The 15185-nt window shown below is 38.3% G+C and overlaps 1 protein-coding gene and 1 long non-coding RNA gene across 4 annotated transcripts in view; one reads left to right on the forward strand and one right to left on the reverse strand.

The window, feature by feature from the left end:
• col21a1 (collagen, type XXI, alpha 1) overlaps window positions 1-15185 on the forward strand; it is a 23073-nt gene continuing 7888 nt past the window's right edge. For 2 of the 3 annotated variants that reach the window (XR_010164966.1, XM_063874386.1), the window contains exons 1-12: window positions 1-137; window positions 4734-4861; window positions 5048-5608; window positions 5784-5949; window positions 6029-6257; window positions 7794-7964; window positions 9481-9558; window positions 10480-10560; window positions 12448-12510; window positions 12915-12968; window positions 13040-13093; window positions 13203-13256. Coding sequence is in view for 2 of the 3 variants with exons in the window: in XM_063874386.1 (XP_063730456.1) it covers window positions 4765-4861; window positions 5048-5608; window positions 5784-5949; window positions 6029-6257; window positions 7794-7964; window positions 9481-9558; window positions 10480-10560; window positions 12448-12510; window positions 12915-12968; window positions 13040-13093; window positions 13203-13256 (1608 nt within the window). In the remaining variant the exon portion in view is untranslated. The remainder of the gene's footprint in view (window positions 138-4733; window positions 4862-5047; window positions 5609-5783; window positions 5950-6028; window positions 6258-7793; window positions 7965-9480; window positions 9559-10479; window positions 10561-12447; window positions 12511-12914; window positions 12969-13039; window positions 13094-13202; window positions 13257-15185) is intronic. The other variant, XM_063874387.1, reaches the window with a different exon arrangement.
• LOC134858524 (uncharacterized) overlaps window positions 10459-15185 on the reverse strand; it is a 20615-nt gene continuing 15888 nt past the window's right edge. The window contains exon 3 of the long non-coding RNA XR_010164967.1: window positions 10459-10540. This is a non-coding gene — a long non-coding RNA (uncharacterized LOC134858524). The remainder of the gene's footprint in view (window positions 10541-15185) is intronic.

Raw genomic sequence — 15185 nt, forward strand, 5'->3', positions numbered from 1 at the left:
GGCTTTCATTCAGCAGAGAAACATGTGCACTGCTCCCCTAATTCACTTTCTGTAAACCCAGGGCTCTGAACAGTATTGATCACTGGCATTCAATGAGAGGATTAACAGGATTTCACACAAGGCTTGGACACTAACTGGTAACTTTTTGCTTGCATTGTTTTACTATTCTGAGGCGACTTATTTCAGACTTTTAGAAATTCAGTTTGGCATTAAGTGTTCTGGTGTTGTTGTTTTTTATGCACAATCACGCACCTGCAATTTCTATTTCATCAAAAGAAGAATGTAACGAGTCAGTTTTTAGTATCATTTGAGAGATCTTGGGCTGATTATAGTGTTTTTAATTTAGTGCACAGTGCTGTATGTGTTTTGATGTGTTCAGATAAGTTACAGTTTTTGCACTGTTTCAACTTTTACTTTAGTGTCCTACAGAGTCAGTGCTGCTACAGTTGCATATTGAAGACATTAAGCCCAGTTATCAGTCCCTTGTTTGTTCTACTGTCATGCAAAGAATGAATGGAATCAGCTCAGAAAAATTTCCTGGCCATTTCACTTCTCGTAAAATGGATTTTTCTTTCATATTCTTAGAATCTGGGCAGGCAAACTGCATAGTGCACCACGCCATTGCATGTACTGTACTCATAATGTTTTTTACAGATGTGAGACTTGCATGTATATGGACAACAATAATATGTATTTTGTGAAAAGAAACTATTTTGAAAGCATCTCAGTTTTACGAGACATTATTTATCTGTTTGGTCATTATTGGAATCAGTTGAACAGATTTCCACGGAGAGAACAACAGATAGGGCTTGGCTTTCCCTTGTTGCTGGAAGAACTTGGCAGCAATAAATCCGGCTGATCTTGGCACCCATTCAGCAGGAACAGCAGTTGTTTTTTCTGGAAAGGAACCATTTCCTTTTAGCCAAATATACAGCAGATAAGTTAAGCTTCCAACAGTTCAAGTGGAGTTAAAACATGCCGTTGCATAACATAAAGTGCAGGTAGAAAACAAATACAAAAATATTTTCTCTCTGGGCTCCATAACTTCAACAATTTGTTATGATTCCTGCTGAATGTAAAAGTGTCATTTTAAAGGGAAGTATACCCTGTAAAGCACTAAATATTTGGTCTTACACTGTCCTACAATCTGTCTGATGACTCAGTGTCGCCCATCTGAGCAAGTAAATATTTTGTTCATCAGATTCCTGAACAGCAGTCTCACATAAATCTGTGCACATTCTTCCAACTAACAAATGGTAAAACTCAAAATGAATTCCTCGTGGTAGTCCTATTTATAGCCTTCAGACTTTTTGTTTTGTTCAGTATTTATACTTATGTTACAGTTCTGCCATTCAGTCCCCAAATCTGGAGTTACAAAGTGGCTGTGCTGCCCCAATAACATTAGATATCAATAAGTCTGGTACTAACCTGCACTACAAGTGCACCTGTTATTTCTGCTACATTATGCATGCACTCCTACTTTAGCATTTAGCACAGCACGTGTAATGTTGCATTTTCATTCCTGGATGAAGGTTGCTTCCCCTTCATCATGACTACATGTGTTTGGTCACAGTCCACAGCTGGCATTTCACCGTCTGATGGTGTAAATGAATTCCATGTGGCTCGAGCAGAGGTGTAGAAACACTGCGTTTGGGGAAAGTCAGTCGCGGGGAAAGTCATCCTGACTGGACCCTGCCAATGAGGGGGTTTTCCACCAGCCTCCTCCGGCTCTCTAGAGGGGAGAATTCTGAAGAAAATGGCTTGCACAACTATTGCAGCTTAACGCCTCCTTCAACTGTGTTATTTAAACGCTGAGTTTACATGGTGGAAAAATGCAGTCACGTTAAAGAGTGTGACCTCTCGTTGGCTGTGGGGTAATAAAACATTTTGTAGGCCAATGGGTTGTGCCCTATAACCACTGTATTGTTGACCTTCATGTGTCACATTCAGAAATAGCTATGGATAAGGTGTAAGATCTGTTCCTTCATATCAAATTCCTTCCACAAGTCCTGCCTCTTCTACTGTATGCAGCATATCTGCTCCTCATTTGTAACTGCCTCCTTTTAGGATGTCAGCAGTTTTCTTCCTTTCATGTGTTGGAAAATACTGTAAAAGATAATTTGATAGAGCAGTCAAAGAAATGGGCATTATTAAATGTCTACCCTCTGCTCACATGCACAATGTAAACACAGCTCTTGTCATTGTTTTACGTGGTTCTTAATATCCCATTTCATCACTAATTATGTGAGCATGAACATAACCATCATTTTACTCCACTATAATGCTACATGTTGTTTGCAGCACCTCTAATAATATAAGTGTTCACTCTGTACTGAAATGAACTTTTGAAATGCAGTAAATAGCACATATGTAACATGCCATTGTTTTGTATTTGACATGACACCGTGTTACTGCATTCTGTCTTGTGTTGCTCTTGCCTTGACATTACGGATTCGTTTTTCCCTTCTGAGTTTGTGGCGCAAAAGTATATCCAAGACTGGGGTCACCTGAAAAGTTGTAATTTGTCAAAATTACCCTCTTGTTGTTATGTGATAAATAATCTAACATTAAGAGCCATGCTAGCTTTGGATTAGATGCTAATATCAGCATGTTAAATATGCTTACAATAGCAAGGTCAACATACTACTGGTTAGCAGGTGTAATGTTAACCATGTTCACAATATTAGTTTGGTATATTAGCATGCTAAATTAGCATCATACACAAAGTATTGTGTATTGAGCTTTGCCAAAGTATTGGACAAATAGACATTTTGACCTGTTGGTGGTGGTGATAGACGTAAAGTCAGGGGATCACCAATGTCATGGAGACATGGATTAGTACAAAATGGAGATATAGATACCAAATCTTTACAAAAACACCTACAACCAAACACCTCAATCAAATGATATTAGCTACATGGCATAAATCAAAAAACAGTTATTCAAAGTATTTGTTCTGTACTGGCAGTGAGGCTAGGTAAGGGAAATGTTTGACTATGCTAGATAGATCAGATACCAAATATATGAGGAACCTCAACCACCATCATCTAATCTGACAATCTCAGCACTAAGAGGTTATATTGGGACATCAGCTTCTTTGTTTTGAGGGCCTCAGGTGAAGGAAAGGCATTTCAACAGTCTGCAGTCAGTCGTACAGGACAGATGTTGCTCTGCGGGAGTAGAATGGGAAACCTTAAGGGCTGAGCCCATGCTGTGAAATCATTATTGATTGAGTCAATCATTCAGGTAAAGAACGGCTGTCGGGCAAAACATCAAAAGGAAGGCTGTTTTAGCAGAACTAACATAATGGATAAATACAAAACAGCTGGAGGGAGTTGAAAGGCATGGAGGCAAATCAAAAGCGATTAATCATATGTCAAAATTGTTTTACTTCCAAAAATGTCAATTTCCTTGTTCAGACTTGCTAATATTTTCAAACATTTTGCCATGTTTAGAATAGTCTTACACCCAGAATGACTGATAAAAACACTACTGAGAGTTTTCTTAGTAGCACAAGATGGAAACTGGTTAAAATGACTTCATCATTAAAGGCAGTAATTATTTAGAATTATAATTGGTTTTATCCATGAGGAAGGAAAAGTGTGGGAGAGAAGATTTTCTGGGCAGTCGTGTTCTATTTGAGCCGAAGCGGGCAGAGATGGGCAGAAGCTGCAGATTTGAGGAAACAGCTGATGATACCACAGGAAACAGTGAGCAATGGTTTAAGGGTAGTTGTGGTCAGAGTTTCAGAGACTTGTTTATTTAGTAAAGCCGACAGTGCCATGTGAGGATGTGGTGGATGAGGCTTGAAGGGAAAATGCTTAGGTGTACTGCGGCTGTGCAGCAAGACTGGAAAGATGGAGTGTGCCGCATGGTACAAGTGAGAAAATTAGGGATTTGTGGGTAGTACAGAGGTTTCTGTGGCAGCAGTGGTAGGGAAGACATGAATTACTTAGCGGAAAGTAAATACAGGTGATAGGATTTGCACTTGACAGCCTCAGTGAGATCTGCCTGCAGCTGTTTCTAGAGCTCTGACAAACCCACTGTATAATGGCCCAGCACTTATCAGCACCAGCATGTAAACATAGTGAAGATTTAGCAGCTAATGAACCAGATATCTATTTCAGTTAGTAGAAACCAAAAACAGAGCTAAAAGAGAGTTTAAAAAATGGACAAACATTCATTGTGTGGATAATTACCTAAATCAAAATAAATACTGATATGCAGGATATGTTTTCCAAAAAATTAGCGATTTCAACTTTACAAGGTGATTATATGTCAATTTTGTTTTACTGCCCCCAAGTGGCCAACAAATGTAAGCCTTAAGAAAGAAGTACACATACATACTGTTTACTGCTGAGTAAACCATGAGTCCTCATAAGGTCTCAGATTCACTGTTAAGCATCTTTTCTCCAAAATACTCCTTTCTGGTAGCCAAGTTTTTTTACATACATACATGATATTAATTGGCCTTTGATGTTTAAATGAATCTTTATTTTAAGGAATCACACACCCTTTAATATTACTTATTTTATGTTAATGCAGGTATAGTGCAAATAGTGGTATATGCAGGCAATGGTTAAATGGCAGCCAAACAACTCAATAATGGAAAAACAATACTAATTTACTTCTGTCAAGGCAAGAATCAACAGAGACCACATGTCACAAATGCTTGCATTGTCCTTTTCCCTTTTTACCTGCAATACAAAGCATGTGTTTCCCTTTCCCTGTAGGTGCACAATTGGAACTTGGTACTGCTGCATAATGGGTTACAAAGCGACATCCATGCATTGTGTCTTAAGATGCCTGTGCTTCATGCTTCTCCATTTGTTTAGTGCAGCTCAAGATGAAGAAATAAGAAGTAAGAGTGCTTCTGCCTTCATTTTCTCACACTTTGTTTTGCTTGTTTTCCTTACATTAAAAATCGAATGCATACAACTGGCAAAGGTATTTGCTGTAAATTAATTTCATGTATTTCACCTAACTAGATTGGATTTGTTGGAAATAATTGTGTTTACGTTGATTGTTTATTTCCTGTCTGCTTCAGGTTGTAGGACCGCCCCATGTGATTTGGTCTTTATTCTAGACGGCTCTTGGAGTGTAGAAGATGTCAATTTTGAACTAATAAAGCATTGGCTTGTCAACATAACATCAAGCTTCAACATTGGACAGAAGTTTACCCAGGTTGGAGTTGTCCAGTACAGTGATGACCCCATTATAGAAATACCCCTGGGGAAGCATTTCTCCAGCAAAGAACTCATCAAAGCGATGGAGTCCATTGATTACATGGGAGGAAATACAAGGACTGGAACGGCCATTAAGTTTGCTACAGACAAAGTGTTTGGCTTTTCTGAGCGTGGACCGGCAGGTATTTCCAGGATTGCTGTTGTTCTCACAGATGGGAAGTCTCAAGATGAGGTTTTGAAAGCAGCGGAGGCAGCGAGAAAAAAAGGAGTCATTCTGTTTGCAATTGGTGTTGGGTCAGAGACAGAAGAGTCCGAGTTGAACGACATTGCAAACAAGCCATATTCAAAATATGTCTTCTCGGTTGAGGACTACAAAGGTATTTCCAGGATCATACAGATCATTCGACAGAAACTCTGTGAAGGTAAACAGCTGCAGTTCATTGTCTGAAGCTAAACATGTCAAATATTATTCAGTCAAATATTACTCTGTGACAGTATCATTGCTGTGACTCCACCTCCGAATACATAATTCATACTTATCTCACTTATTCTCTACTTATCCTTATGTCTGTTTATTTCACTCCTTTTTTGTTGCAGAGACTGTTTGTCCAGCCAAAATCCCCACAGACTCCCGTGAAGAAAAGGGTTTTGATATTCTGTTACATTTAAATTTGGCAAAAAAAGCAAAGAAGACTCAAGGGGCATATTACGGCACCAAGGCCTATCAAGTGACATCTCGCGTCGACTTGAGTGAAGCCACACGGTATTCAGCTTGCTGTTATTATTTTTACTCTCCACCAGTGTATTCCCAAGTTGATTGACTTTTTTATCTGGTCATCCAGGACCCTTTTTCCCGATGGCCTGCCGCCATCATACGTTTTTGTGGCCACACTGAGGTATACAGGAGCGGTGGCAATGGAGGAATGGGATGTGTGGAGAATACAGACGCGCGATGGGAAACCTCAGATGGCGGTGACTCTAAATGGAGAACAGTTCACAGTAATGTTCACCACAACCAGCGAGGATCCCAGTGGAATTCAAACTGTGACATTTTCACAGCAAACAGAAAGGGTACGGCAACAGTTTGAATTATTTATTTCAGAATTTAGTACAATGGAAGGATAAGATTTCTGTTTGTACGAGTGGTCATTCATTTTGTCGACAATCGTCTTCATACTGGGATAGTGTATTGCTATAGACATGATGAAGTGCAGGGTTGAGTGCAAGTAGTTTGGAGGAGCAGTTCTCCAGAAGCTCGAAACAGACACGTTTCAAACAGGCCTCTTTGAATTGCTAACGCAGGGCACTTTTACTGATCAAACACTTTATGTACAGTTTACTTTACAAAGAGATTGCAACACAGGCTTTTGTGGATGTCAAATCAAATAACGGCTATATGTTGACCAAAAAGAGGGAATCAAACATAAAGATAAACTGAGTTGCATTATTGGAAAGTTAGGATCCAGCATTTTGTTATGAGACTAATGTAGATAATTAAGGATATCTCAGCTTTCTATTTTGAATATCGTGATTGTAATCTTACTCTTGTTCTGAAAGAAAATATGAATTGATGGATTATGCCTCTAAGAGCCTGAATAATACATTTATGCTATTAATCCTGAGTATAAATGTGTGTTACTTGTTCAAGAATCAGAGTAATCAATGGCGCTCAAAGGGTATTCCTCTCTTTATTATTTTAGTTATTTTATATAATACAACTATGAGAGAAACTGTGAACTGCTTTAAATCAATGTATCGCCAAGGTTTAAGCATTTATTTCAAACACAATACTTGTTGCTGTGTGAATAGGTATTCACACAGCAACAAGGTTACATACTGTACATAAGCCTGGGTTTCAGAAATGTGTTCAACCTTTAAAAAGTAGAAGCTACTCCACATCTCTACCATGAGCAGATTGTCCTTGTCCTTTGCAAAAGTAACGCTACCATATAATTCATATCAATAAACAAACGACTATCTCAACTGCAGTTTATTCAGAACAGATAAAAACAATATATAATGCATGTGTGTAATGTAACCAAATGGGGATTCCTAAATTGCATGGTAGTGTTTTTATAATACCTTTTCCTAAGAGCCTGTTCTTGCAGTAGGTTTTAAATGTCACAATATTTCGAAATAAATCCATGACTGACCCTGATCAGGCTTCAAACAGATCAACAAATACATTTTTACTTTGTTGGTTTAGAAAAATATTAAACACCTGTTTTTTCTTGACAACAATAACAGCACTGAACACACACCCTCCAAGGTGCCAAAAGGTTTTTCGAATGTCTTTATCAGCAGACAAGACCCTGACGGATAGGCGGAAGAGGATGGATGGATGGATGGATGGATGGATGGATGGATGGATGGATGGATGGATGGATGGATGGATGGATGGATGGATGGATGGATGGATGGATGGATGGATGGATGGATGGATGGATGGATGGATGGATGGATGGATGGATGGATGGATGGATGGATGGATGGATGGATGGATGGATGGATGGATGGATGGATGGATGGATGGATGGATCAGCATACTGACAGCCTGTACTGTTTTAATTAATGAATTTTTCTCGCTCTTTTTCTTTGACAACAAAGCTGTTTGATGAGAAATGGCACCAGCTGCGTCTGCTGGTCACCGAGGATGATGTGACTCTTTATGTTGATGACCTGGTAATTGATACCAAAACCTTGGAGCCCCCTGTTGGTATTTTCATCAATGGAAAAACACAAGTCGGGAAATATGTCAGCAAGGAAACAACGGTCCCGGTAAGTTCAATAACATCAAGAATCCTATTTTTATCAAAAACCTGATTGTTGCCAGAACTGTAACCTAGTGGTTTGTGTACTGGACAACAGAAAGAGGGAGAGTTTGTTGAAGAGTATTTCTGCATTGTTAAAAATAACAATACACCGTTTATTGCTAACTCCTGAGAAACATGTGGAACTCTGCGGACAATAAATCTTTGGCGAAAATGTGCCTTTTTCTCCACAAGGTCTTATTAATCTTTGTTTTATTTGTCTCAACTAGCACATTTTGCTCCGAAAAATGGCGCGATAAATCATAATTACGCTGTGTTGTAATAAGCAAAAGGTAATGTAGTGTGATAATTCAATGCAAATACATCCCTGCTATCACAACACAACATTTAATGTACTGATAATAATATGGAAAAGAAGAGCAACTGTGTTGTGTACAATACTTCTTCTTTGTTTGTGTTGATATGATAAAACAATTGTATTATGCAACAAAGCACACATTGACTATTTGACTTCAGGCACATATGTAAGCATGTAGGCAGGTTTGTCATTGCATTGCATTATTGGCCACTATAATGGTATATGGAGAAAAAATACATTTAATATCGTGTAATTAATCCACCCTCCTTTTAAAAAAAGACTGGCTTTATATTCTTATAGATAAATATGATTTAATAACTTTCATCCAAAGGATTACTTAAGGAATAATAGGATAGGGTATGTGCAGAAAAAATGATCAGTTTTTAAAGAAAAAACAAAACGTAATTAATTAATGACTTTTACATACCCTCAGTATGTTGTCACACCAGAATAGCTGTTGATATTAACATAAGCCACAGCTTGGCTTATTGTGTGTATGGATCCATAGTTAGAAGGATCACATTGTTTAAAGTCATTCAACAGTGAGTGGAGGATCATTTTTGGATAAATACATTTATAATTGGAAACATATTTCTTTTGAATTGGACATCTGAAAGTACCCGAATGCTATTTTATAAACAACATTACATTATCATGAACCAACAGACCACAGCACACATTCCTACCATGTTTAAACTTAAATACAAGACACTGTTATTGTTAACAAAACAATATTGTTCAACATTGATTAATGCCCCCAACATGCAGTCATACTAGTGTTCTCAGGAGGACAACAATAATATAAATCATGAGTTGGGATTATCTTTCGGCTTGAATGGGTTACTGAAGTGCAACAGCGTACGGGACATTCTGGAGCCATTTTACCCCAACATCAACAAAATACCAAATAATGGAAGAAAAGTGTAACGTCGATTTAGAACGCTTCCAACACTGAGGGAGGTCTGGCAACATGTAGCTGCTCAATGCCCAATGAGGGCAATTTAACAGTTTAATAGCAATTTCAATTCATTAGCAGCAAAGCACTAATAAAAGCAACCTTAACGTTGCAAAATTACCCCCATGTTTGTTTTGTCAGCTTGTTTGGAGCTTCCCACAGCCACTGTGTTTTTAACAAGAGTTTCTTCTTTTTTCAAATGTTGTTTAGTTTGAAATCCAGAAACTTCGCATTTACTGTGACCCAGAGCAGAATAACCGAGAGACTGCATGTGAAATTCCCGGGGTTGTAAGTACAAGAGTCTGCTTCGTACTGCACGTGTTTTTCGGTCCAAAAGCAACAAAGATAACTTTTTCTCACCTACTTCCCATCTTGTCCAACGGTGTCTGCTTCTGTTTTAAAGCACATCATTTCACTCCACATTTCATACTGCATGCCATACAATTCAGCGCAGTGTACTGCAGTATTGTGTAGTGGAAGTGTCCACTCAGCATATCAATTTAAGTCACATCTGTTGATGCATAACAATGTGTTGGAAGAAGACGCATGGGTCGGGTTCAAACATTTTGCACTCAGTACTTTTTTAAATGTCTGCTGGATCTAACTGTGTTTGTGAAGCACTGGCCTTTTATTAGGCTGGCTTTGAAATGGCTATATCCTAAGAGTCAGCGCTAAATAATGCTTTTAATGTGATGATGTGAGATAAAAATATCAAAAGAGACAAGATGATTAGCCTGAAATTAGAAATGCTTGCCAAGTATAACACCGATTATTTTTTCTCTCTGTGATTTTGAATGGCTTATTTATGTAATTCATTTCCTTTTGATGTATGTTCTTGATGTAAGATTGTCTGATATCACACAGAATATTTTTCAAACATTGGGAGAGAGATTAGGCTGTGTATATTTAAGCAGAGACCTAAAATATAGATGTAGTATGTTGAACACAGCAGGTTATGAAAGCTTTTTTAATAATATAGTAAATATATATTTTTTATTTCAGTGCATTAATGAGTTTTAAGGTTCAGTATTTGAGTTTGTGACTATCACAAACATTTGAACATGAATTAACTGGTCACTCATTTTCTAAATGTTGAACCAATAGTCCAAAACTAAAACTAAAATATAATATACTATTATACTCAAAATTCAACCTCTAATATGTATAACTCTGTGTGTGCGCACAATACCTGGTCTTTGTTCATTGCAGTGCTACAGTCCCGATTACGCTGAACCAACTCAACAACCCTGTGTTTGTCCTCCTGGATCCCCTGGAACACCAGGAATAAAGGTCAGTTTTTAAAAGACATTGTTCTTTTTATAATATTTTTGATTCTTTGTATTTTATCATTTGCTTATTCAATATACAGCACATACTGCTACACTGAAAACCAGATTACAAGCCAAATTAGCCTGCAGAAATGCATGCAGAGACAGTCTGTTCTTGGTTAAATACAGAGCCCCTTGTCCTCAGTGTTCATACAGTTGGTTTAATGTTTACTGCAAACTGTATTCTGTTGAAAAGAAAATGATAATCTTTAACAGTTATGGTTTATGTGTGATCTTAGGAGATAAAAGAGACTAGATGGCTTTTGTTAAAAAACAGAGACAGCTCAGCTTTGAGGGAATGTGAACTGATGTCTAAATGCTGCTTTCTGTGTCTGATGAGTCTAAGTGATGAACCCTTGAGGTTACATTTTTCCAATACAGTAGATCAAATTTAACTACAGTCATTACAGCCTGTAAACATAGATTTCCTGGGTGCCAGAAACTGTGTGGTTTGGGGAGTTTTGGCACTTTTATTTCCTTAATACACAGTTACCTGCTGAAAAAAACAAATTATGGACAAACATTATAGTCTCTTTTCTAAAGTAAGGCAAATTGCGGCTAGCAATTGTTAGGAAGTTATGGTTAGCCTTGTAAGATCCTAATGTGCTGTTTGCTTGAAGCAAACCAGGCCATTGCTCAGGATAAACACTGGTTTGAATGGAAAATTACCCAAATAGGGTATAAAGCCTACATGTTTCCCTTTATTGATCGTGGTGTATCAACCAAATAATGGCAGCCCCGGTCATAAAAACTTTACACCCAGACCTTAGAGAGATATTACCTCAGCAACAACACTCGTTGTTAATAAAACCTACATGGTTTCAGGCATGTTTGTGTTTATAGTGTCACATCCAGGTTTTACTGCATTTACTAATAGATCCAAAATGCTGGGACCATGGCAGGCTTGCAGATGTTCTTTAAAACCCAACATAGTGTTCAAGATCATCTTAAATTACATAAAACAACTAAGCATTGTTCAAAAGATAAATTAAATCTACAATCTGCGCCAGAGAAGGTATATTGTTGCCAGATATGTTTCAAAATGGATCCATTTTGCTGCTTTAAAGGTCTCCTATTATTGTATATTTGAACAATATATTGTAGGGCAATATCCACACAAAACTTATCTGTGAAGTGTTTTGCTCAAAATACCAAACAGATCCCCCACTGTACCCATGCCTCATACCCCTCTATTTCAGCCCTGTTCCTGAAGTGCTGATTCTGTGACTGTTGCTTTAAATTTGAGCTGAGCTGAAGCTGGCCACGCCCCTTTGGAGCATCATGCAGCTCTCTGTCTGAAGAGAGAAGTTTCTAATGGAGAAACTCAGCTAAATGCTGCCATGATTAAACGCCATATTATGTTCAAAACCACATCAAGCATTATTTCTGAAACACTTCTCAGTATTTACCACTAGAACAGTGACATTATAAATATTATATATAAAACAACTCTAAGTCCCTCCTGCAGACATCCTGCACAGAGACACAGAGGTGCTGCGGAGGGGATCCAGGTCGCGACTGTATATTGTGGATGATAGGTCGGGACGTGTCACGTGGGTGGGACATTGCCAGGAGTTCAATGTAAAGCCAGCCCACATTTCTGATATGATGTCAAATCCGCAGCAAATCTGGAACAGCTCGTTTGTACCCCCGTTTTTAGAGATGTGGGTAAGGAGGAAAAGAGAGAGGGTTGTATTTTCGGACACTTTGTGAGTCTCTTTACACACCAGGGATACATATTTATGTATAAAAGACATCAAAAAGTGCATTTTGCATAATAGGGGACCTTGTAGATTGCACGATGAAAATGTGCAAACAATTTTAAATGAACTCTTCCCACTTTCTTTAGGGGGAACAAGGATACACTGGCAAAGCTGGTCAGCCTGGACCTGCTGGTGCTGATGGTAAGCCTGTGAGTACTACATAGTTCAATATACAAACATACAGATCATAACCGCCAAAAACACAAAGCGGTATCCGCATCAGCATCTGAGAAAGTACCCATACCAATTAAGTTAATGTACCCATTAAGTCCTGACAGTTTCTGCTCGTTAATCCTTTGTGGTTAAAACCGCTGCATACGTAAATATAGTTATTCTTCCAGTGGGTAAATAAAAAACATGTCTGATTATACCACTGGTGGAAGCATAGCAGTGAGTTTGTGTGATGAAAACCATCCAAAAGTGAACCACATGTTCTACAGCGTGATCAAAAACCTACCCTGCAGCAAAGAATCACTTAGAGAAAATGCACACAGTTAAGGTGGTTCAAATGTTTAACCAATTGTGAGTATCTCTCGTCTTTTTTTGTTTGAAGGGTATCCCCGGGATTAGAGGAAGTCCAGGGCTACCAGGTCCAACAGGAGTAAAGGTAATGAAAAACTTAAATTCAGCCTCCAAAATACAGTATGTAAAGCTGGTTTACTTTGTTCCTCTTCTCAGGGTTCCCGCGGGTCAGATGGGTACAAAGGCGATCAAGGAAGGCCAGGTGTTTCGGTAGGAAGGTCAAAAATCACATTGTTGCCAAATTGATTTTGTAATTAAGCTATTGCACAATATTTGACAATCGACAACAATGGTCTAAACTAACTCTGTTTTTTTTTAGGGTGAGAGGGGTGTGCCTGGATTACAAGGACCAGCTGGACAACAAGGAGAGAAGGTCGGGATGTTAATTATTCTTAATACTTGATAATATGCTATACATATGTTTTTCAATATACTGTATTTCTGAGTAAAAGGGATATCCATTGAAATAACAAGTGATGGTTAAAATACAGATATAGATTAAATCATCAGGGTAAATTCTCTTTTTTTTACGAGATCAAATGTAGGATTGAAAGGCTATCCCTGCTAGACACATTAAGTTGAATCGTTTGAACATCGTCACATCAATCACTCTAGAGACCATATGTTATTAAAATAAAGCCATAATCTCCGGGAGGGTAAAAAATGCAAGTTCTATAGAAAGGGAGTAAGGGCTGTCAGACTCTTTCATTGTATTTATATTTCCTGACTTTTGTTCTGCACTTTGCTGAGAATTCTCCAATAAACAATTATAGCAAGGTCTGAGGTGCAAGAAAGACATTAGACAGAAAACCCAATGGTCTAACGAAACAGACTCAGAAGCATGACCGCTCAATCATATCGCACTCCAAAAAACTACAATAGACCACTGTGAGGGGTGTAATTTTCTCTTCTACTGCTCAGTCATGCAGATTACAAAACATACATGCTGCGTGATATACAGTAATTACCCAACAAAAGCAAGCAGTTCCCAAACGATCCAGCATTTTACCATTGAAGGCCTCAACGACAGTCACAGCAGACTGGAGCAGAAACCTGACAGTCCTACAGCTTTATCCATCTTTCGGATTGCTTTGATAGCTGTTAACATTTTGCCATTAAGCGATATTTTCATTGAGGTAATGCATCCTGTCTATATCCTCTCTGTCAAGTCATCGTACCTTGTAATCAGTGTGACCACAGGAGATTCCTGCCTGCAATGTCATATTGAAAATGGTCTCAGCTGTCTGCACCTGGAGCAAATCCTCCCGTAACATCTGTCCCAATGTTCGAGTGTTACTCACAGGTCCAGGATGCATCACATTTAGTTTTTTAATAGTGTCCTGACTATCTTCTCAACTTTCTTTGATTAGGTAAAGTACTTTGGATTTTGTCACCACAAACAAAATACAGAGCAGTGCATTAATTAAGGTCAGGAGGGTTTACTGCATCTTTTCTCCTGCTTTCTGTAATGCTTCTAGGATTTAACTATCATCATTGTTCATGGTCTGCCGAAGCGGTTTGTTAAAATCCCATAGTTGGATATTTCAAAAGCGTAATGGCATCATAAAAGATCAGAGGTGAGCACCTAGAGGGGTGCAATGCTAGAGATTTTCCATCACTTCTTTCATGGAAAATAATCTCTGAAAAGAGGGTCGACATATCACAAACATTTCATAGTTCTGTGTATAGTAAGGTATATTTTTGGAAACCTATTTACATCTACCTCACCCAATTGTACCCATAATTTAAGGCCACCCAACGGTGTCATCTTATTTTCCTGGGATAGGATGATGAGAACAGAAACATGAGATGTCTGCTAAATTAAGTCAGATGCACATCATTTAAGGACACAAGAGGCAGAAGGAATGTTTGCCAAAATAATGGCTATGTTTTTGTATTTAGTCTGAGTTACTTGTTCTTCACCACAGTTGCTTTGAAGGAACAACGCTAATGATGTCTCCAACCAAGCTGTGCTTAAGAACTCTGTAGTTCATCAACAATGTAACTACATCATTATTTTGCGAAATCTGTGTTCCTATTAAGAAACTCACAGTTCAACTTGAGTGAGTGAAAAGTCTTTCTTGCATCTTTCCTGCATTCCCTAGATTACAACACACTTGTCAGTGCTTACACTACCTATGCTAGCAGCTGCCCATGTTTAATGCTCCATTGCGTCAAACAAAGTGGTACTGCCAACACAATCCCATACTTATCGCGGGATAAAGACAATCCAAGGACTACCAGTTGGCTTCTATGATGGTGCCTTTACTGCACAACTTAGAACTAGGCATAAATCCTTTTT

The sequence above is a fragment of the Eleginops maclovinus genome, chromosome 22, assembly GCF_036324505.1.
Source record: "Eleginops maclovinus isolate JMC-PN-2008 ecotype Puerto Natales chromosome 22, JC_Emac_rtc_rv5, whole genome shotgun sequence".
Classification (NCBI taxonomy): domain Eukaryota; kingdom Metazoa; phylum Chordata; class Actinopteri; order Perciformes; family Eleginopidae; genus Eleginops; species Eleginops maclovinus.